General features: G+C 43.2%; 1 protein-coding gene across 6 annotated transcripts in view; it reads right to left on the bottom strand.

The window, feature by feature from the left end:
• The window catches only part of cep41 (centrosomal protein 41), a 72,757-nt gene that overhangs the window by 18,698 nt on the left and 31,225 nt on the right, over positions 1-22,834 (bottom strand). For 3 of the 6 annotated variants that reach the window (XM_087135479.1, XM_087135477.1, XM_087135476.1), the window contains exons 2-8: positions 22,316-22,379; positions 21,701-21,733; positions 15,679-15,726; positions 8,930-8,991; positions 8,686-8,737; positions 7,715-7,871; positions 1,634-1,782 (exon numbers count right to left, since the gene is read on the bottom strand). In XM_087135479.1, coding sequence (XP_086991605.1) covers positions 1,634-1,782; positions 7,715-7,871; positions 8,686-8,737; positions 8,930-8,991; positions 15,679-15,726; positions 21,701-21,733; positions 22,316-22,379 — 565 coding nt within the window. Of the gene's footprint in view, positions 1-1,633; positions 1,783-7,714; positions 7,872-8,685; positions 8,738-8,929; positions 8,992-15,678; positions 15,727-17,201; positions 21,667-21,700; positions 21,734-22,315; positions 22,380-22,834 lie in introns of those variants that run through there. The other 3 variants (XM_087135481.1, XM_087135482.1, XM_087135480.1) reach the window with 3 other exon arrangements.

Genomic DNA, 22,834 nt, shown 5'->3' with positions numbered 1-22,834 from the left:
GTCATAAAATAACTCTTTTGTGAGTTAAATTTGAATCAAATCTGGTACACTGAGTTATCTGATTGGACATAAACATAACAATTTGAATTCCAGGACGGAATACACTGTTGCTATATCTTGTGATTCGGGGCAAGCTTTTGCGTAGCGACCGCCATTTCTGGAATGGACTGGTTCCAGTGTACTCTTCTTATCCATTGAAAACAGTCTATTGGTGCAAGGCGTCGCTTATGTAACCAAGCAAAAGCTTGCCCCGAATCACGAGGTATAGCAACAGTGTCTTTAGTACAGAGAATTCAAATGGTTATGTTTATGTTAATGTAAAGAACTCAGTGTACTTGATTTTATTACACTTTAACTAGCAAAATGCTTTATTGCACTCCAAAAGTATATTTCAAGGTGCAGTGTTGAGAGTAAACTTAAAGGCAGTAAAAAGCATACACCCAACAATAAGCCCAAAATTGTTTATCATTTTCTTTTATTATTATTTTTAAAAAAGGTGGATATTTTGTTATCCCATACTTTTGTGGAAATTTGGTAAAACCAAATGTTCAATTGAATGGAAGGTTGAATATTTGCATCTTTAATCAGCCTTAAATGAAAAGCAGACATCTGGTTGTTTGTCATCAAAAGAGCAGTAACAAAATCTAATGTTTACAAAGGTACTATTATTTAGAAAACGACCATTGTTTGGCTGCCCAAATAAAATCTACTTGCCTGATAATCAAAAAGAAGAGAACACCCTGCATACAAATATTCAACTGATGCTTCTGTTTGTCTTAAAAAAAACCTGATGGCCACTTTTCAGGTGGCTGTGTAAACTCTGGTTTTTAAGTGACTGAAAGCATTAAAAAATGTTTGATCAGATTTTCTGCTACCCTGACAAGAGAACGCAGACAGTCGGATATCCAGCTTTTATCCCCAAGCAAAGAATGTAAATCTGTCTTTCAGGTGGCAGAAAGGTAATGTAGATAAGCATTTTTTACAAAAATGTGAAATCTGCTTTTCTGGTTGCAAAGAGCCAGAATATCTGCACCTCTTGGAACTGCACCCCTAAGAACTTTCTATTTACTCTTTGGCAATGGACCGCAAAACAGCAGATGTACACTTTCATCCTTCATACAGGTTTGTACCATCCCTTCTGATTGCATTGCCTGTGTTCTACAGCAAGGCATATAATACCTGAAAAACTTCCTGACTAAAACAAATTTGGATTGACTACAGCACAGATTACTTGAACAGACTGATGGCGCCCACTAAGTCACTTGACTTACATGTACAGTACACATACATGTAGGTCAACAGTACATGTAGGTCAACAAACAGGGCGACCACCAAAAGCAAAGTGTTTCATTAGTATCATTTACCAAAAATAAAACTCAAACGAATGATGCACTGAGTACTATACCCTAACTTGGCCGTGTTGTTTGTAAACAACACTCAAAACACACGTTGCTATGGGGTTGATACCCACGATGGTCACATGGTGTAGTGGGCACAATGGGTCTATTACAGTCATGTATTATCCAGGAAAGTTCGGGTTTTGGTGGCCCATATATTGGGGATAATGGTAAATAAAACCATCTTGTTCAAGACTGCAATAAGTATGGTTTCCGACATGGTATGAGCTAATTACCTGTTATGAGGTGGCACTGTTTGTATGCATCAGAGTCTCTCAGATCAAGAAGCAAATATGGGTTGTCGTACTCCTCAGACTTAGGAATAGACGGTGTGGGTGGAATAGAGTTGTTTCCAACGTCAAATTCTCCTATGCCTTTGATCACACTGCATGGATGAAAGTTCTTAGTTAGGGTTGATGTAATTTTAAAATAGGGCAAAAAATGCAAAAACAGTCAATTTCAAAATGTCATTCAATATAAATTTACCATTGCACTGTGCAAGAACATTTTTAGTGTTATTGACAAGTCTAGGCATATGATCAATTTACAAAAGGATGGCCCCATGTACTAGTAGAAAGCACTGTGGCAGCAACTATTGAATCAAATCATCAAAGGTCACCAAACTATATGAGGGCTATGGGGGGAGGGTGAGGGAAAGGCACTTCTGAAGACATACTGCCAATTTTTTTTCTTTTAGGAATTGAAAGCAGCAGCGTTTTAGTTATGCTTCTACCACCCTTCTCTGAGACCTGGTGTGAGAATTCTTTAACACAGGAAAAAATTGGACAGTTGTTTTTGGAAAAAAGTCAATTCCCCCCCCCAAAGAAATTAAATTAAAAAATTGCTTAATTCACCCCACTTTTCAAGAAAGATGATCCAGCTCAGCTTACAAATTACAGACAGATTTTGGTCCTATCTTGTTTCGCTAAGATTTTGGAGAAACTTTCAAGAAAAGAATGCCCTCATTCTTCTCTGCCAACCAGTATGGTTTCAACATGGGTTTGCCATCTCAATGGCACTTATTGAAGTAGCAGACAAAGTAAGAAAAACATCTTTTCAATTGGCATATTCTTAGATTTATCAAAAGCTTTCAATACTATAAATCATGATATTCTTCTTGACAAATTAAATTACTATGGTGTATGTGTCGTTGCCTATGATTGGTGTACAAGTTCTTTGAAAAATTGTCAACAATGTAGTAGTTTTAACCTGTCTGATTTGAAACATATATCAAGTGGAGTGCCACAGGGCTCTTTGCTCAGGCCTCTACTCTTTTTTAACCCTAACCCCCTAGGCCCTTTTTGCTAGGGACCCTCCTCAATCCTCCCGAATTCTCCAATTTCGGCAGTGAAAATTTAGATTCTCCCTCAATCTTCCAAATTCCTCCAAAATTTCTTCAAAATATTACTTGGAGGTGTTCCTACTGCCTCAATCCTTCAAAATCCTCTGGCAATTCCTATCATTATGTTGAGGCAGTGTGAATGGCATTCTTGAGCAGTGCGGTTGATTCGAAAGAAATATCAGGCTGAATTTATGCACAACTAAGCAAAAACAACACAAGGTCGAACCCATGACCTTCATGCATGGCATCCTTTGCAATCAACCATGCACTTTTGCCATTCACCCTCAATCCTCTAAAACTGCCCAAATGCAAGCCAAAAAATGATGGTGATTCTCAGCAGCAGGTCTTTTGTTCCGAGTACAGTCTTTTGTTACGCGGACCAGCTCTTTTGTCCAATTGTGGCTCTGCTTGTAAAGCCATGCTGCCCAAAACACTGCAAAACAGGGTTCCTCAGCAGCAAATGGTTAATACTCACCTATTTCTCTTACTGTTATATTGTCTGGGGGAATACTTCTCATACAAATTTAAATATTAAATCTCAAAATATTGCGGGATTGATGTTTCGATCCTAGCAGAATCTTTCTCAAAGGCAAAATGACAAGTGGACAGGACAAACAAGCAAACGGAGAATCAACCAACCATGGATGAATGCATGGTTGAACAACAAAGGAATGTAAGGTGGGAAGAGATCAAAGGAAAAATACAATGAATGGAACTGGACCCCAAGAGGGAGGGGGTATAATCTGCAGACAAAAGAGAGGGAAAAAAAAAGAGGGTTAATTAGTAGGTTCCCTCTTGGATGTTCAGGCCATGGGGTTGTATGGAACGGGGGCATTTTATCCAAAGCTTCTCCCTGTTGAAGCGAACAGCATCTTTAGGAACTCAAGTGATTCTATGCCCTGTAAGATCATGTCAGACGTAGAATGGTAAGGAAGGTTGAAATTGTGGCCTACAAAGTATGTAGTCATTTGGTGCTGACCGTAGATCTGTGACCATAGAAACGCTTCTTGAGAGTGTTCTTAGTCTCTCCAACATACTGAACACTGCACACGCTGCACGAGATAAGATATATGACATTAGAAGAGCTACAAGTGATAGTGCTTTTGGTTCTGTGGGTGGTACCGGAGGAGTGTCCAGAGAATGTATCCGATTCCAGGACATGGTTCTGGAAGCAAAGTCGACAATGCAGAAGCAGGCCATGGGTCATCTTCAAAGTAATCAACGGCATGACTAGATGGAAAAGCAACTCACTTAGTAAGTGCCCACATGTACCTCAAATGATATCCCCATAGCAGGAAGATTGAAACATTTTATTACAGCCTGGACTAAAATTAATTCTGATGAATGGATTTTGGACATGGTTGTACATTGTCACATTGATTCAGCATGTTGTCCCAACCCAGATCCAGTTTTTAGATTTTGACGTGGCACTAATAGACAAATAGATTCCTTGTGAACGAAAGGCACAATCATGCAAGTAGAACCCTGCCTTGGCCGATCTGTTTCCAATATTTTTCTGATACCAAGGAAGGATGACTCGATGAGACCCATTTGACAAATTTGCCAAGTACCATCCTTTTAGATGGAAACAGAGTTTTCATTGACACTTATTCGACCACACTGCTACCTTGCTTCAGTAGATCTTAAAGATGCTTAATTTGCCATTCCCATATCCCAAGAACATCAACAGTTTCTGAGATTTCAGTGGCGAGATAAACTGTGGCAATTTACCTGTTTGTGTTTTGGGTTGTCTAGTGCACCACGTATATTTAAGAAGGTTATGAAGCCAGCAATCGATGTTTTAACAAAATAATGGTCACATTTCTACTAATTGTATAGATGATTCCCTTTTGATAGGGGACACAATTAAAAAATGTGTGAATAGCTTTGAATCTAGGTATGCCCTAACGACTGAACTTGGTTTTGTGGTGAATCTACGGTTTGAATTTTGCCTCTTATCAGAACATTAACAGTTTGAAGCAACTGATTATTTATGGCTGGACCCTCCTTTTCTTTGTTTTGACAAGGACTGCCAGCTCCATGAACATGGGATCATTTTCTTGCCCTTGAAAGAGTGTGTCCACAAATCATTGTTGTCCCTTTTGGGTACAGAATCTTCAAAGACTGGGTTAAAATCAATGATTTCCCCCTATTTAATTTCCTCATATGGAATCATAAGATCGGGAACAGCAGAATCGCGAGTAGAGGCAGTAAATGCATTGGTTAAAGACGCAACTGTCGCTGAGAGACAGCAGCTTGCAGGCTGTGATCTTGCGGAGGCCTTGAGGCGCTGGCGCAGCTTGAGGAACCAGGTTCTGCGGTGGGTGTGATATTAAGCTTAGAAGTGCACTTCTTAACTGGCGTAGCAGAAATCTGAGCAGCATTAACACTAGGCACAATTTGAGCTCTTGCAATTTCCTTCTCCAGATGCGTAAAGAACAACTGAATAATGGCCTCATTGGCCATAGTTGATTTGCTGAAAAAAAACCCACACACGACGCGCACCAGGAACAAAGCATAGCAAGCATGATATTCACCAGAAATACACTGACGAGGCAGCGTGAGGATGTGCATGTGAGGTTTGCGGCTACCGCAGTCACCCGGTAATTAGACTTTTCTCCAGGTGCTGCATTTGCAGTCATCCGGCGCGAAAGGGTTAAAGGTCTTATGACACTTTCATGCAGAAACTTAAGTTTTATCTTATGTGATAGATTTCATGTGTCCTAGTCTCTAGGGTTCTAGTTTGATATGTGATCAAGTACATGTAACCCCTTCCCGTAGCCCTTTCATTCATCATTATTTTTATTTGATGCTCATTTTGTATATATGTAATGTTTTCCCTGTGTGTATTGTTGTTTCTTTTTTTACTGTCTTGTTTGTTTCTTGTAATGGCATGTCTGACACAAGCTTTGCTTTTAAGGTATTACCACCTCTGGTGGCCTTTTTATCTCATACATTGTTTGTACAATGTACCTGTATTTTGCCATGAGGTGGAAATAAATGTAATGTAATGCAATGCAATTGAATTAAAGAACTAGATATACTGTATGCCACTAGGGCTTTTCTGACGTAGCAATTACATCAGAATCACCGACATAGGAAAGAGGTAGTGCTGCAGCTGAACCAAACCAATAATTATCGAACATGGCACTTTCAAACCGAACCGAGCCAAACTGGTCGGTTCGGATGTTCGGCTTTAATATGGCATGGCATTGCTAGTGCACAGAATGCATGCAAGAAAACTTGCAAACGTGATGAAAAATGGATAACGAGTTATGCTGCACGCACGGCGCTAGCCCTCAGCACATGTGCATGTACATACATGTACACATACACTGTAAATGTATGTACAGTAAACTTGTGCTGGCCCCGCATCACGCAATGGTTGTAAAAAGCATGCGGTGAGAATTTACTAATTTTACGGCATTTTCGCAGCACAACAATTCTAAATTCTCACTTAATCCAACTGTCCTTATGTATATTCAGATTTACCGGTAGTATTATGTTTGCCAATCTGTGATCGCCATGCCCTTACATTCCATGTTAGGCCAATGATGTCATAAATGGCTGTGCAATACGAATATTGATTGGATGCTGATCACAGTTGGACTCATGCGCGATCTATTGAAGGCAACTTGACTCCAGAGGGAAAAATGATTTTGCCAGACAGGCTGGTGCAGCGATCCAGTGCATGGCAAAATTTGGTTCAAGCAGTGTGGCCTAAGTTGTCTTTTGTTTAATCATGTTTGATCGAAGTCGTAGTGTGAATACCTTGTAATGGAATTTTGCCAGATCTTTAAGTTGTTTGCAAATCTCAACAAATAGCTGTTATCCGTTTGAAAAAGACTGACGGAAAATAACCCCTTTGGCCATGTGGGCGCCGTCTTGGAAAGACTGCTGAAGGCTCTTCAAATAAATTGAAAGCCATAGTTTGGTAGTTGAATCTGTTTCGTGCAAAATAACCAAAACACAATTTGCTGGAAATCTACTTTTATCTTGTATCCTGTAAGGGAAAGTCCCATTTGAGCATGCTGTTTTTTGTTCAGTTTCACATATCCTACGATTGTTTTGTTGAGTCAAGCATAGTCCAAACACAACCGCTTTTGGTCTGTAAAACACGGTCGCAAACTGTCACACCTCTGAGGCAAACTTTCTAGGGAATTTTAACTCCTAAACAAACTTTGGGAAACAGTTTGAGAAAAAATTATGTTTGCATCAAAGTTATTCACAGAGGGTATGGTGAGGAGATTCATTGCTTGTATTAACATATTTTATACATGGAAGTACTATATACGGCAAGTTTGTAGCGAGCTCTTCCATGTCTTAATGTGCATTGTACATGTAAATGTATGTACACATGTATACATGTCCGAACCCAAACCGAAGTTCGGCAAAAAATTTCCAGACAGTGTCTGAACCGAACCCGAACCGAACCTTGGCACCTACTTGCAGCACTAGAAAGAGGTTTAAACTATTTGTTTCCATGTACAGATACCGGACTAAAACTGTAAAAGGTAGTATCAGACAAAAAACAAAATGGCACAAAATGAAATGAATCCCCCCAAAAAGACACATAAAACCCTAAATACACAAAACCTAGTTGTTTTTGAGTTTTCAAGTCAGAAATAAATGAGTAAAATGATTGCGGTTGCACCATGTATCAATCTCTTTCTTGAGTATGTGTGGTTCTGAGAAGAACTAGGGAATAACTCCACGTTTCAAACACTGTAATCTCTCCGTCTTCAGGAGACTGACAGAAATAACAAAATTACTAAATCAGATGATTTGATGAAAGTATTGCAAGTCTCACTTTTTGTAAATTCATCTCCTTACAGCTCTCCTTTAAGCTCTTGCTTGCACGCAAGTCTAAGCACTTTCAACTATGTCTAAAATTGCAATGAAGGGAAATGAGCATGTTGGTTGATCACATGGTCATCATCCCACCATACCTCCCCATAACTACCTAAAAATTTACCTCTGTAATGTTGAACGAGATGTATGTATCTCAGCCTCTTCTCCAAAGTCACCCTCTGTCAGTGCTAATGAGGGAACTGGGCTGCCACTGCCATCCCCACTCCCTCCATTTTGTCCGTCTTTCAACTTGCCAAGTTCCCTGTCTGATGCTTGCGACTCTGTGATTTTAATTAATTAAAACTTCCAGTCTGGCCGCAGAAAATCAACGATGATGGTGTTAAGACAAACACGACTATTGAGTGCCAAGCTAGTCAGAAAATATTAGGCATGGTAGGCAGTTTAGTCAGAGAGTGTTTCCAGCGAAATGGGTTGGGTAACACAATGAGTAACACACTAAGTAGTTTGGGATTGTGCAAAGAGCAACAGACTAAATCTTTTGATTGTGCAATGAGTAATGCATGTATGCATGTGTAGGATGGTACAGGCAATGCAGGGGCATGTTCAACAGCACATACATGTACTGGTACATACATACCCTGTATATTTTGAGTGGTATGCATACAAATACAAAGTGCTGTGCAACTGAACACACCCCAGTAATACAGCAGTTGGTGTGATACAGTACTATTGGTCCAGGCATACAACTGGTTTCTATTTTTCAACAAGAACAATAATGAACCAATCTGAAGCCACTGGACACAAGAGAAATACATGTACATGTACAGTATGTCCCATCGAATTTACAGGACTTAAGTTAATATGTATCTCATTTAAAAATGAGTACAATCAGCATTCTAATTAATGGAACAAATTTGATGCCTTTTGTGGTTTTACAACTTGATGTGAAACCGAGGTGATTCAGCCATAGTTAATCAAAACAAATAACTTATTCAAAGTACTTTGTACTTTCCAACTGAACAACCTGGAACAGGCCAGCTGATCTTCTAGTTAAAATCTACCCTCTCTCTTCTCAGCAATGTAGTCAAAAGAACCCAGCCCTTTGAGGGAGAAACTGCAAACAGAGAAACATACCCAAAAAACGGTTGTCTGCTTCTTGCTGCTGGTAGGCCTTAACTTGTAATATCTGAGAAAACAACAATAACATTAATAAAAGAACTTAATTTGTTGGCACCTTTGTCATACAAGACGTGAGTGAGCCTGAACATTTAAAGTATGTTATGTGGATACATGTATTTTCTAGTTTCCTGTTATTCTGGCTGTTTGCTGTGTCCAATTAAAATCCACCCCATATCATTTTGAATGAATAATACTTTACCAATTGAACAAAGGTTGTCACTTTCATCCTCTTGAACATCTCATCCTTCTTGTACCTGTAGTCTAATGTTTAACATGGCAAAACATATCTTTTAAAGTAAGTGAACTACATTTTAATAAATTTATCTGATGTTGTTTTAAAACCGCTGGGTGTAAAGGGGTAAGGTTATGAGCATGTATGTAGAAAATTCAACTGAAAGTGTAGCTCAACAACAGGGAGTAAGTGATAGAGTAAATGTAAAATAGATTTTCATTGGCGCGGCGAGCACCACAGTGCCGAGGGTCCGCGCTGGCCGACCCTCGGCACTGCCAACCTTCTTAGGGATCCTGCATAACAAAGTTACCATTTGCATAATGCTTTCGTGGATGACTGCATTCCGGATACTTGTTGGCAGCCGTAGCGTGCCGACAGAATCACAGACACTCATCTGCAATTTTCACTATTAACAGCCTTCCCAGCTTATTGAACCACGGTCCTCAACCCCCCCCTCCTGATCCTCCACGCTCAACTGTCAACATATCAATCGCTGAGACGTTAAAAAGAAAACTAAAAACCAATCGAAATATTAGCTGTACATACATGTATTCCTAATTATTAATTGGTTGTAAAAATTGAAGCCAGATACCTGTAATATCACGTGATAATGGCAGTGTCAGTCACTGGACAGAAACAAAATTCTGTGGTCACAATGACATCAAGTTTTACCTTCCCCTACCATGGATGGTGCTTTTGAGGGACAGGTAGAGAGGAGACAAACCCAGTTATATTACTGGAGGGCCCCGAATATATTCACTGGTATTAGTTTTATTTTTCAAAATCATTTTTCCATGGCTTGATTTTCTCTCTAGTCTTAGAATATTTTCTCACACTTTACGAAACTAAAAATAGTCTCAGACTTGGAATACTTTCCAAAGACTCAGAATATTATATAACGGACCCAGGAGTATCTAAAAAATATTCTCCGCCCTCGGAATATTTCTCCCCCCCCCCACGATATTTCCCCTGGGTCAGTACTTATGCTTCATTGGACTGTCAATAGTGTCCATTGGACTCAGAGCTTTTGCTGGACTCGGAAAACTTTCTCAAGACTCAGACTATATTATATTACAGAACTCAATACATGTACATGTACATGTATGTTTTTTCCTCCCCTTTTAGTTGTTTTCCCTGCCATGGATATTTTTCCTGGACTAAAAAAAAATATTATTCCTGTAGTTAAGAATATTTTTCTCCTAGATTCATTAAATTGGATGCCGGACTCAATAATATGTAACTCGACTCAAATGAACTAATCCTGGCCTCAGAATATTTCCTGCCCCACAATTATCCCCATTTTTGAAATATTTTCCCAGACTCAAGAAAAATTTAACAGGACTCAATATTTTCCAGGAAAATGAATATTTTTGGAGGATTGAATGCGCCGAATAAAAATAATCAGTTTGCGGTGAGGCAGGGAAAAATTAAAACCACACGTGATCCAGGTTTGGATAAAGAAATGTTGAGAGGGGGCAGATTAATATGTTTGGCGGATTGAATGCACGGAATAAAAAATAATCAGTACGTAATGGGACACGGAAAAAATATTTTGGTGGGTTCTCTGCTTGGTATCATTAAGTGGTGGGGTGGGGAAAAAATAATAGCCACATGTTGTCCAGGTTTATAGTAAAAAAGAAATGTCGAGATGGACCTTGTCAATCAAAAGACGCAGCAACTAAAAAAGGCAACTGGCCCCATTACCTCGTAGAATTACATTTTACACAGTCAGTGGGTTGTCAATCTTTGTTTAAATAAAAAGCTCCTCAGGGAAATTCGTTTGAAATAGTGTCATTGTTAATGTAGTCGATCTTCCATCCAAATTAAAAAATTTACATTTTGGAAATAGTTTTGTAGTACATGTACATGTATTTCCTGCTCACAGGGTACGGACCACATTGCACTGGAATTGAGGTCTATTTCAGCTGAAGGCAGACTGAATAATTTTCAGATCTGGATGTAGGAAAACGACTGTACTCAGACAATGAAATTCAATCTGAAGTTTTGATCTGCTTCAATTTCATAGACACAGACACTTTTCTGGGTTCCCTTCCACTTATCCCTCGCTTGGAATTTGGAACTCACTTTCACAGGACTCGCTTTGTGGCTGAAATTGACAATGGACATAGGCGTGTCGTGGCGAGCCTTGTGTGAGAGAGGAATTTCCCTTTTCACATTGCTCATTAACAATGCAAATGCACGATAAGGATATTTAATGAGCTGGAGACTGGTCTGGGTGCCACGCTTCGCCACATGTAGAGGGTGGACAGGTGACTTGGAAAATGCACCATGGGGTGCCGCGGCGTCTTGCAGCAGCTCGTGACGCACCGATTAAAATCTTTTTGACATCGTGCCATGTAATTACCAACAAACTGGCTGTCATGAACTGAACTAGCATCATAACACAAAACTATTGCCATGACAACATAAAAACACAAGGAATCTTGCCACTTTCAACAAGTACAGTAGATGCAATTAACCCTCCACCTACATGTACGTAAACGACAATATTGCTTTTTATGACATAAACATTTTCCACGAAATTCCTCTCCAATATCAAGTGTGGGTCGGGTCTACTAAAGAATACCTACCCAAACAGTCATTACATATATGCAAATTTCCCATGCACTTATTATTCATCCGCTCAAAGGTTTGATCACCCGTGGAGCACCCTGACCTCCCACAATGCAGCGCGACCTTGCCGCAATGGTCATCCTTGTTTTTGAAAGCGACTCAAAATTTTGCAGCCAGAGTGGGGAGGACGGGTGGGAGAGGACTGTTTACCTACCCAAACAGTCACTACATATGCAGAGTAGCATCGGTCTTGGTAGAGGTTGGCAACAATACATCTAATGCCGAGAATACAATTTTACATACAAGTATAAAAGTAATACAGTATATTACATATATATTATAAGTATAAAGAGGAATGCATAAGATTAAGAAATGGTAAAGGAACTTCACAATGACTTGTCGTCCGTCCTACAGGAGGTCCCTCTGACCTGTGCAGATAGTAGGACTGTCCTGCTATTTGTGATGTCGCTCTGCAGGACATCCCTCAAGTTGCAGGAAGTAGAAGGAGATTTCCAACATGCAGTTTTGCAGATGTTTGCAATGGAAACATCTCCAGAGTAAGACCGAGATGAACATACTGCTCTTACGTCATGAGCCCTAATGTAGTAATGACTATGTTCATCAGAGCTTAATGGCCAGACTGGATTAGCAAATCTAATGGCTGAAGCCGTCCAGCAGGCAATAGTGTATTGACACCACTGGACGGTGTGGTCTCATGAAAGTGATAAGCGACGGGTAATATCGTCCCTCTTAGTGCTATCGTTTCAGTCAGGTACCACTTCAGGACATGTACAGGTCCCCAAAGTTTATCCGCATCCTATCCAGGACGTAAGGAGGCGGAGAGTATAAAGATATCAGACGGATCAGGTGAGGGAGTCTGATCCTTCGTCAGGAAGCCGATTGAAGGAATGAGGTGAACACCATGCAGCTCCCAAAGTAGATGGCCTTCAGCAATGGGGAGAGCCTATAGTTTGCTGCCTCCTCAAGAGGTAACCATTTTCAGGAGAAAAGCCAACCTGACATGAGCGTGCGTATGGCAGGCATCATTTAGGGTTCAAAGGACGCATCTAGAGAACCTAGCTTAGGTCTTATGACCAGACCAATTTCCCAACAAGGGGACACTGGATAAGCATATCATACAAAAGATAATGGAATGTCATGCTGATATTAAAGGGCAGTTGAACTGACCTTGAAACCAATGTGTATGGCAGCTAGGGCTGACCTATAGATATGAGTCGTAGATATTTGTAGCTCTGAGTGAAAGAAGTACATAAGGAAGTCGGTTATGGCAATCACAGGAGGGTTAACTGGAGCCAAAGCCTGACTATTGACGAACGTAACACAATGCTAAAATCTGCTGTCACAAATTTGAAAGGTGGGCAGATGACGTCCCATGCAGCCACGACTGCAGTGTTGCTAGAAAGTCCCGCTGAAGAGGAAGATCGTGGGAAGTTGAGCGTTGTTCAAGGAAGTGAAGAGATCTATATAAGGCTGCTCTCTCATCCCACGGAGAGTGTGTCCGCCACTACGTCACTGGACCCTACCATGTGGATTGTCTGCATGATCCCTTGTCCTTTCCGTTTATGTGGCTTTGGTTGGCAACATGAAAAAAAGGAAAAAGAAAGAAAGCCGCAAGACATACTCAAAGACTGAGATGACATTATCATTCAGAGTCTCTAGCATGACTGTAGTGAAGGTCTGGGCGGAAAGGAGAACTCTCCTTTCCCATCAAAGGAATTTACCTCGATAAGAGGGGAAGAAATGAAATAGGTCAGAGGCCGAGATAAAGACTTCTTGTAACCTAGATAAAGTTGATGTCAGTCTTTATCAAACAAGGAGTTCCCAACAAAAGGATAGCTAAGTCAAATGCATATGTTGTCTTTAGCGGCAGTGTATAACACCTGGATATGTGGAAAGGTGTTGAAGACGTCCATGTCTGCATCAGAAAACTTTAATCATTTTCATGCATGGGCAAAAAATAAATGGCCTGCATAGAGGCCATAGAGTCAGGCCACATAAGAATCTGTGCTCACAAGGAATCACATAAGTGGGGGCCACCGAATGGTTGTTCTGCTGATTACAGGGTTGTACATGGTGAGACGCAGTAGAAATAGATTTGCAAAATTTCTCCCACAGGGCTCCTTAGGGAAACCCTGGATTATGGGGTGCCAAGGAATGTGTAAAAATCCCAATGGCTTGAAGAACGTTGTGTTTGGATGCCTGGGGATGTGGACTGGAGAGACGCAACGGTAGGTCTGCGTCACAATGACAAATTCACTGTGACTGAACTGAAAAAGACAGGAAGTCTGCCTGGAAAATTTGTTCATTCCTGTCTTGATGCCAAGTGATGTAGTCTCGAATGCCGGCAGGTTTAGACTTATAGCGGTCATCACAGATCACCAGGTAAAGCATGCACTCACTTCCCTGTAGCCTGGGCGGGCCTACTGATGGTAGCAAGAGTAGCTCCAGAAGGCTTTGACAGGGAGTCGGGATTGGGTCCCTGTACTGACAGCATATTCACTGGAGCAACGATCTGGAAAGTTGGCCCGGAAAGTGCTAACTTATGGTTTACGTCTGAATGCCCACACTGTAGATATGTCGGAGGCTCGGTTGCATTTGCATGTAACGGCTGCCTGGAAAAGTGGGACAGTGGCTCATGTTCATTTGAGGAGGGAGCCCGATGGACCCTCACAATATATGTATAATCAAAGACAGATAGGACAAGCATTAATAATACAAGGTCATATCTATGACAAGAATTTATTATTATTTTTTTATTTATCATTTTTAATAGGTGATAACATAAGGAATTTGTAAAGTTCCAAGGACCCTGTTGTATCAGTGTTCCACTGTGCTCAACAGAGTAGTTGTCTCCAAGACACTATTCTTGAAGCCCCTAGATAAAAGGAAGGTGATGAGGAGACATTGTATACACTGGGGCCACTCCGGATTACAAAAGGGAGCAGTCCGCTAAGGCGAAGAACTTACTTCATAAATGGGAGCCCTGTTGCAAGAGTATCTGAACCCATGGGGCAGTTGCTTGACTGGCACGGACGTGGTCAGTGTCTTCCTTCGGAAGGGAGGCTGACGGAGGATCCGGACTCTGGAACATGTCATAGGCGGTGAGGACGCCGATAAAATTGGTGTCATCTTCAACCACAGACACTGTCACTTTGCTTTGACTGAAGTAGGGCCGTTCTTTAGTCAAGAGCCGAGGGTGCTCCATAGATTGGCCGGTGGTTAAGCGGAGGACAGTCAGGCTGGAGCGGACTCAAACACGTGCCAAGGTCTGGCTAGAGACTAGAATATCTCCACACATGAACGATCATGCGGGAGTTTTTGGAAAAATTGGCCAGGAAGATTCCAGTCATGCCATGTCGTTTAAACAAGTCATGGCTGATGTCTTCCTCTGGCGAAGTGGCTAACAGCAGGCCAAGCACTTGAATCATGTCTTGCTGAAGAAGACAGAGGTAGACAGGACACAGGGTCCTTGCCAGATCCTGGCGGTGTCGCTGCTTGGGTCTTCCGCAGTTGACAGCAAGGCCTTTTCCACATCCTGGTAGCCGGAGAAGACAGGGGAGTATGACAGATCCTGACAACGACCCCCTGAATTCAACCGGCTAAAACCTATAATTCATTTGTAGGGTAGACACGGCGTAGCTCGAACGAACCTTATAGTACAGAGAGTAAAGACCTGCAGGTTGCACATACAAGAAAACTGAAGAAAGAACACAAAAATATACATGAAATGAACACTCTTACCAATAAATGGATAAAATCCAGGTTATACTTTACTTACATAGGAAGAAAAGGTGATCAAATCTACACAGAATCGTGTAGCCAAAAATGGAACCTCGATAAATCGAAGATGCCTCGAAAGACACACCCGTTATGTTACCGCGCTGAGAAAAGAAGGACGATCATGGCAGCCAGGCTGTGCTGCATTGTGGGAGGTAAGGGAGCACCACGGGTGATCAAATCTTTTCAAAGAATGAATAATATGCGCATGGGAAATCTGCATATGCAGTGACTGTTTGGGTAGCTGGAGTGCTATAGACTGACTGGCTTCACTTGAATAATGAATTGGCCAAACCTATCACATTGACTATGTTGAAAAAAAAGCTTCCGTTTGATTCACTTACTTTTCCTAATTTCTTCAATCTTGGCCATATATTTGGACATGCTAGCACCTGTACATGTAAGAACACAAAAATAGAAACATCCATAGTAAATTCAGATCTCAGGCTCACTTTCGTCCTCAGTATGTTCATGTACATGTAGACATGTACTTGCCAATGGGACCAGTTCGCTACAGAAAAATAGCACTGTAGACCGGATATAATGCTCGTATTATATAACATCCACTCCACCATGGATCAGCTGGATAGAGCATTTTTTACTTTTCTCTATATTGATTGGTGTCATGCCCTTTTTCATACAGATGGACCAGGTATTTTTTCCTGCAGGAGATCTTGTGTTTGTGTTCATCCTTGCAAAATAATGTATGTTGTGATGGTCACTATCTGCTTTGTGTCTTCCCCTGCACTGACTTGACTTTGTTAACAAGCATATTGTTGGTTACATTTTGTGGTGTGTAATTTTCATTGTACAGAATTCTATTTGCAGAATTGTACTTCATATTCGACCATTGTAACCAGGGTTCAGTTTGTCAGAATTTGTGCCTTGTGTGAATTAATTCTGTTTCTACAGAAGAATATGCAATTTTGAAACACTTGTAGGTTTTTGCGTCAGATTGAGTTCTTGAGTCAAATACTACTGTAACGGACCGTTAATATAGCTTTTGTTGCCACTAGAATAGCCTCAGGCATCGGCGGATCTAGAGGGCAGCTGGTGCAGGGCCTCCCATGGAGCACCCTGACTGGCTTCTTTTGTGATTGTATAACATTTTGTGCGCAATGGAAATTGGTTTCTATTTCGGTATGCTTGTGGTTTTGGTGGGTGCGGGAAGGGTTTGCAAAGTTGTGATACATGTCTGTTGGGAGGAGAGTTGGAACGGTGTAGTTGTTCTGACTGCAGTGTGGAAAGCTGTAAGCCAAATTTCGAGTGAAGTGAAGAAGCTTTGTCATTGTACATCCTGTGAGTTGTGTCCCCTTTATGGTGTTGCTGATTAGGAGGACAAGACCCCACTATTTCACGCTATAATTGGTGGCAGTGGTGGGATTATTCACATTCATGTCTTTTGGGGAAAAGACATGGCAAGTCACATGGAATCTACACGGAGCATCATCAAAGCCATCAACAACATTTCCAAGGACATTGAATAGCTGGAATGCTCCCTGACTGAGAGCTCATGTCAGGGCACGCATGGGTCCAAATCTGGACATAAATGGCAGTGTAATTCGGTGGAGACGCCAACTCTGCTTACGGGGGACGAGTTGGACAGGTTGAAGAAATCTCGTAGCCTCTCAAATCTCAGAGCACCACTCTGATGCAATTACTTTCAATATGGAGCCTGTCCTCCTGGGCACGTAGAGGCTGCATGCTTTGTCATGCAGGCAGGCACATGGCATTGCACACATACACTACTACTAGTGGACCTGGTGTTTTAAATGTGTTTGGCCAGCACGCAAATGTGACATGCATCGGAGCGGCACCATGGGTAACGGCTCGGGAGTACAATGGGGCCTCTTACATTGAAGCTTACCTCAACATGAGTGAGATCAATAGCTGGAACAACAAACAGTGAGCTGACTACCTCCTGGTTGCACTGAAGTGACCTGCATTGCAGGTCGTCTGCTCCTTGCCGAAGGAGGTACTCTCGTCGTATGGTAAACTGGCAAAGGCCCTCGAGCGGCGCTTTGGGACAGCGACTTAGCAAATCCATCATCGTGCGGAACTGTCATCAAGAAGTAGGTGTGCAGGTGAACTCAGTCAAGCCATAAGAAGGCTGGTCCGTCGTGCATTTTTTGATAGTGGATCAACTTTTCTGAAGGGCTTTGCCATAGAAATGTTCAAGAATGCTCTGGACGACCTTGAAATGAAGTGTGCTCTGTTTCAAGGGAAGCCGTCAATGCTGGATGAGGCAGTGGAAGTTGAGGCAGAGGCATGGTGTAAGGCAGAGAAGACCAGACGGTTGAGAACAGCGGCAACTGAGCAAGGAGAAGGAAAATCTTTGGACTCTGCATCAACTGACCAGGTAACAGCAATGTTGCGGGAGCTATCGTAATTGCAACAACATGGCCATCCAACCAAGAAAACCGATGAGTTGAAGTCAGGTTGTCAGAAATGTGGCAGCCCAGAACACTTTTGAGCCCAATGTCCAGTGATGAAAAATGAACAGCCACCGTTAAACAGAGCAGAGCTGGGTTTGGAGCCGACAACTCAGCCATAAACACCCCAGGGCCCAGTACTTTAAGGCAGGGGGTGGAGATGGCTCTGCCGCCGGCACGGATAACGTCGCTGTCGACACAGGCAATTCTGTCGCCAGATGGGCCTGCCTCCACCGGCAATGATGGCCTCGCCGCCAGCGCAGGCACTTCTGCTGCCAGTGGGAACAACTACAGGGCCACAAATTCAGCTTCCAACTTTGGACTCAGACAATTTACCGACCAGTGGTGCAAATACTGAACGTGGAACGGGGATACAATAGGCGTCTTCAGAGTTGGGACTATATATTCGTGGGAAACTGTTTGGGATGGCCGTGAGCTTACTGTTAGACATTAGAGCAACAAAGACCTTCATTGTCTACCACCTGCTGGGGAGGGTGGAGCCGAAACTTGAGCCTAAGCTGCTTCCTGCAGATCGTTGGTTCCATCAAGCGGATGGCAGTGCATTTCACGTTGATGGACGCGCAAGGGTGCAAATCAATATTGGAGGGACTGAGATACAACATAGCGTGTGTGGGTCGCTGACATTAGTGATGATGTCATCCTGGGGCTTGACTTCTTGAGAGGAAACAGGTACCAGCTGATTTGGGAGGAGGATTGTTTCACAATTGGCCAGTACAAGGTTCATTCTTGGAACATTCTTGTACCTCCATTTCTGAAATGCAGCTTGAGTGCCAGGTCGTGAGCGATGGGGTGCAGCTGCCAAGTTGGGGTGTGCTGCAGAACTTGACAGGGATGAAGGGTTGTGAGGTTCTGGTCGCAAGTGCTCTTGTTGGGACTCAAGGAAGCCATGTTCCTGTTAGACTCTGAAGCGGTCATGCTGAGGAAAGGGACTGATGCTGCTATCCTCAAACCCGTGGATAGTGTTGCAGTAGTGAACACAGAGACCCTGCCCACCAAGGCCCTCGGGTGAGTGAAGAGTCTGTGCCTGGATATCTGGCTTCACTTTTCGAATGTGGCTGTAAAGAGCTGAAAGCCAACAAGCAGGATAGACTGGCAGCGATACTGAGAAGGTTTGGGGACGTGTTTTCGACTGGGGACGGTGATATTGGGCAAACTAGTTTAACACAACACCACATCCACACCTCGACTTCCCAACCGGTCCGTCAGAGACCAAGCAAATTCCCTTACACCAGCCAGGCGTTGCTGACCAGGAGATAGCGAAGATGATTGCACAAAGCGTCACTAAACCCTCTAAAAGCCCTTGGTGTTTTCCAATTTTCCTTGTGAGGAAAAAAGGCGGGTCCACCCGAGCTTGCATCGACTACAGGAAGTTAAACGATGTGACAACAAAAGATGCACACCCACTTCCCCGCATCGAAGATAATGTTGACTCACTGGCAGGGTCCATGTTCTTTTTGACCCTGAATCTTGCCTCTGGATACTGGCCAGTCGAGGTAAAAGGGAAGACCGGACGAAGACATGGCAATGCTGATGCCATGTCCAGGAAGTGTTTTCCAGACTGCAACCATTGGGGTAAGGAGGAGATCAGCCACGGCACCATATTGGACGTAGAATACTTGTGCCATTCCAGGTGGGAACAGACACAGTGTAGTACCACACAGGCCTCAGACCAGTCGGACTGGACGTCCCGCCAATGGTGGAGGCAGCGGAACCTCTGAGTACGGTAGCATCCCCCTTGGCGAGGGCAGCCAAACCTCTGGTTAGGGAGCTCCCATCACAAGACCCGTCCTTGAGGCCCGCATGTCAACCTCGGACAGATACTCCAGTGAGGGCCCAGGGTCCACTGGTCACCACAGAACTAAGTCATGACCATATTGTCCAAACACAACAGAACGACGAAGACCTCAGGGTAGTAAGGCAGTGGGTGACGCGAGGTCAAAGGCCACCATTGAGAATATAGCTTCCTTAACCACTTGCTGCCGGTGGCAGTTATTAATGCTGATGATGCTGAGGCGGGATATTTATCATTTTTTCTGTTTTCAAAATTCTTTAAAAATTCTTATCTTCGTTTACCGGACACTTACAACCAAACGAAGGACTGTCTGGTGACCATCTATTGATGCCGAGTAATTCAGCCAAGCCTGCAACCAAGCCTGCAGCCCTGTAAAAAGAGCCCAGATTGTGCAGTTTTATGCTGAGGTGACTTTTACTGCCCTTTTGAGGCAGTCTGTCCATAGATGGGTTGCACAATGTCAGCAGTGCCAAAGGTGAAAGCCACCTGCAAAGGCGAAGAGAGCATGAATGGAGTGCTACCACGTTGGAGCGCCAATGGAGAGAATAGCAGTTGATGTAGTTCGGCCACTTCTGGCCACAGAACGAGACAACAAGTACATTGTGGTTGTCGGAGACTATTTCCCCAAATGGACAGAATGCTACCCAGTGCCAGACCACACTGCTAAAATGGTGGCAACAAAGCTTGTACATGTAGATGAGTCGGTGTCTAGATTCGGTGTTCCCCTTAAGTCCACTCGGATCAGGGTCGTAAGTTTGAATCTGAAGTCTTTGCACAGGTGTGTTTCGTCCTTGGCATAAGGAGGACCCGCACCACCCCTTACCACCCGAGATCTGACGGGATGATCGAGCAGTTAAATTGCACCATGGAGGCCATGCTGAGTCTATGGGTGAACAAGTCACAGACTGACTGGGATGAGCATCTAACCCTTCTGACTATGGCTTACTGGTCAGCAGAGCATGAGACCACCAGAGAGACACCAAATACCATGATGTTGGGGCGAGAGGTTAGGATGCCAGTTGATTTGCTTGTTGGCTCCACCCCAGAGATCCAGTCCAATACACCAGAGTGTATGTGCAAGCCCTACAGGCCAAATTATGGCTTGCACACGAGGCTGCACGGGAGGCTACCGGGGCACAAATGAGGTCCCAGAAGAGGCATTACGACAGGAATGTTGGTCAGGTGTTGTACAACAGAGGAGATGTTGTGTGGCTCCACTGCAAAGTGAGGAAGAAGGGAGTCTGCCCAAAGTTGAGCCTGAGCTGGACTGGGCCATATGTCGCAGTGGACAGGCTGTCCGACGTTGTGTATACAATCAGAAAGACCCCTCGTTCTCACCCTCAAGTAGTCCACGCAGATAGGTTAAAAGCTTGCCAAGGAGTAAGTGCAGAGAGCCGTGGATTCTCCAAGGCCTGGAGATTATCTGCAAACCATTCTCACAGCGCCGCCGCCGCCGGCAGAGGTCTCAATCAACCACAGCAGAGTACGCCTCGCACTCGCCGTGGTAGAGCAGTCGGGAAACCCAGACAGCAGGAAATACTTGCAGCAAGTCTGCCAATCACCAGGCACGTACGCCAGCACAGCTGCAGCTGAAGACCATCGAGAGACACTTGCAAAGCACAAGAACAGCCCAAAGTCCACAGACAAGACAGTGATGGAGAAAGGCATATACAAATGCTGAGTTTGTGGGCAACCTTACGCCTTGCCCTACAACAGGCGGGGGCATGAAAAGTTGTCGCATGAGACTTTCCCCTGTCTACACTGCAAGCAACAGTACAAACGGGCTAACTATCTAGCCCGGCATATGAAATCCCAGCATGGTGACAGTGCTGACGAAAGTGGCCAGGTGGCGGGAATGTAAGTCGACGCCCCCAGGCCACTCAGGAGGGTGGTGAGCGTACAGGAGCAGCAACCATCAGAGGGGAAGCTGTACCTCAGGGGGAGATGGTGCATGGCTGCACAGATTCACATCGCCGGACTGACTGTGTGTGAGCCACTGGACGAGTTCCACAAGAACCCCAGGGTGGTCACAGCCACGCAGACGGAGGCGGTATTAATGTGCAAAGAGTTCACAACAGTCACACGTGAGACAACGGAAACCCGTCGGGCCGGCGGACCTACCGAGAGATCTGCTGGAGGGAGCCGGGCGATGTCCTGTGGAAGACATGGAATAGAGACACTCGTGGCAGCGAGTAGAACGTTTCCAATCACCATTTTGCTATGGGTAGGGCCAAATGGTTGTGTTCTTGTTGAATTAGGAACCAATCTGGGGCCTAAATCAACATTAACCAATAGTTCCGCGGACACCCAGGTAGGCCTATGAGTGTACATTTTTGAAAAATATATGTGCTGATTGGGAGACTTAATTTTGTATGAATTTTTCAGTTGTCTAGATAAAAAACTCTTTTTTATACTTCCCAATCTGGTGAAAGCTAAATAAATACGGACTTAAACTAAAGTTTTCTTTTTTACCTCAAATCAAGATGGCTGAACCCACGAGACTCTTTTATGATCAGTTCATTGGATCATTCAAGATTTTGTTTTAATTTTACGAAAGAGCAATTGATCAATTTGACACATAAATATGTCAGAAAAGCTTATTTGAAAGGCTTTATTTACAAGTATGAATTTCAGATGAGCCACTTCAATGGAATCCCGACTATCGCCTTCATTTTTGTTAATTATTAGCCTCCCAATCCTGTTTCACCCCCATCTGGTAATCAGTTAAAGGCCTACCTGTATCAAGTGTTGGTTTAACATCTTTGTATCTTGGGTTTTCAGGGATCTTCTTGTTCAGTACCTGATCAAAATGAAAGAATGTAACAAATACCCTGATGATACCAAACACATAAATTCAGGCACTGACATGACTGATGCAATCCTAAATTTGTCGAACCTCTGCTTTCCAACGTGAGAAAAATCAACCCGTTTCAACTAACCCAAATGATAACAATTCACTTTCAAATTGTATACTTTGCCATAAAGCGGTAGTCACTGCAACTGAAAGTTGTGCTGTTCAGGAAACAGTTATCGGCAAGCCCATGCAGACACCACATGCTTTAATGGTATGCTAGCTTGGCCAGCTACATGTACATGCAGTGGTCAATTTAGACAGGTGCACGCATATGCATGTATTACTTTTGTAAGTCCACATGCACCAATGCATGTGATTTTGTTTTTCTAAATTGAACACTGTGTACATGTTTGGTACAGTGCTATACAGTGGAACGTTGTATACTGAACACCGCTATACCG

This window comes from Acanthaster planci, linkage group LG04, assembly GCF_054643075.1.
Source record: "Acanthaster planci isolate LZ-2023a linkage group LG04, COTS_SCS, whole genome shotgun sequence".
Taxonomy (NCBI): Eukaryota; Metazoa; Echinodermata; class Asteroidea; order Valvatida; family Acanthasteridae; genus Acanthaster; species Acanthaster planci.
The sequence above is the reverse complement of the archived record's forward strand: the minus strand, read 5'-3'. Positions and strand labels throughout refer to the sequence as shown.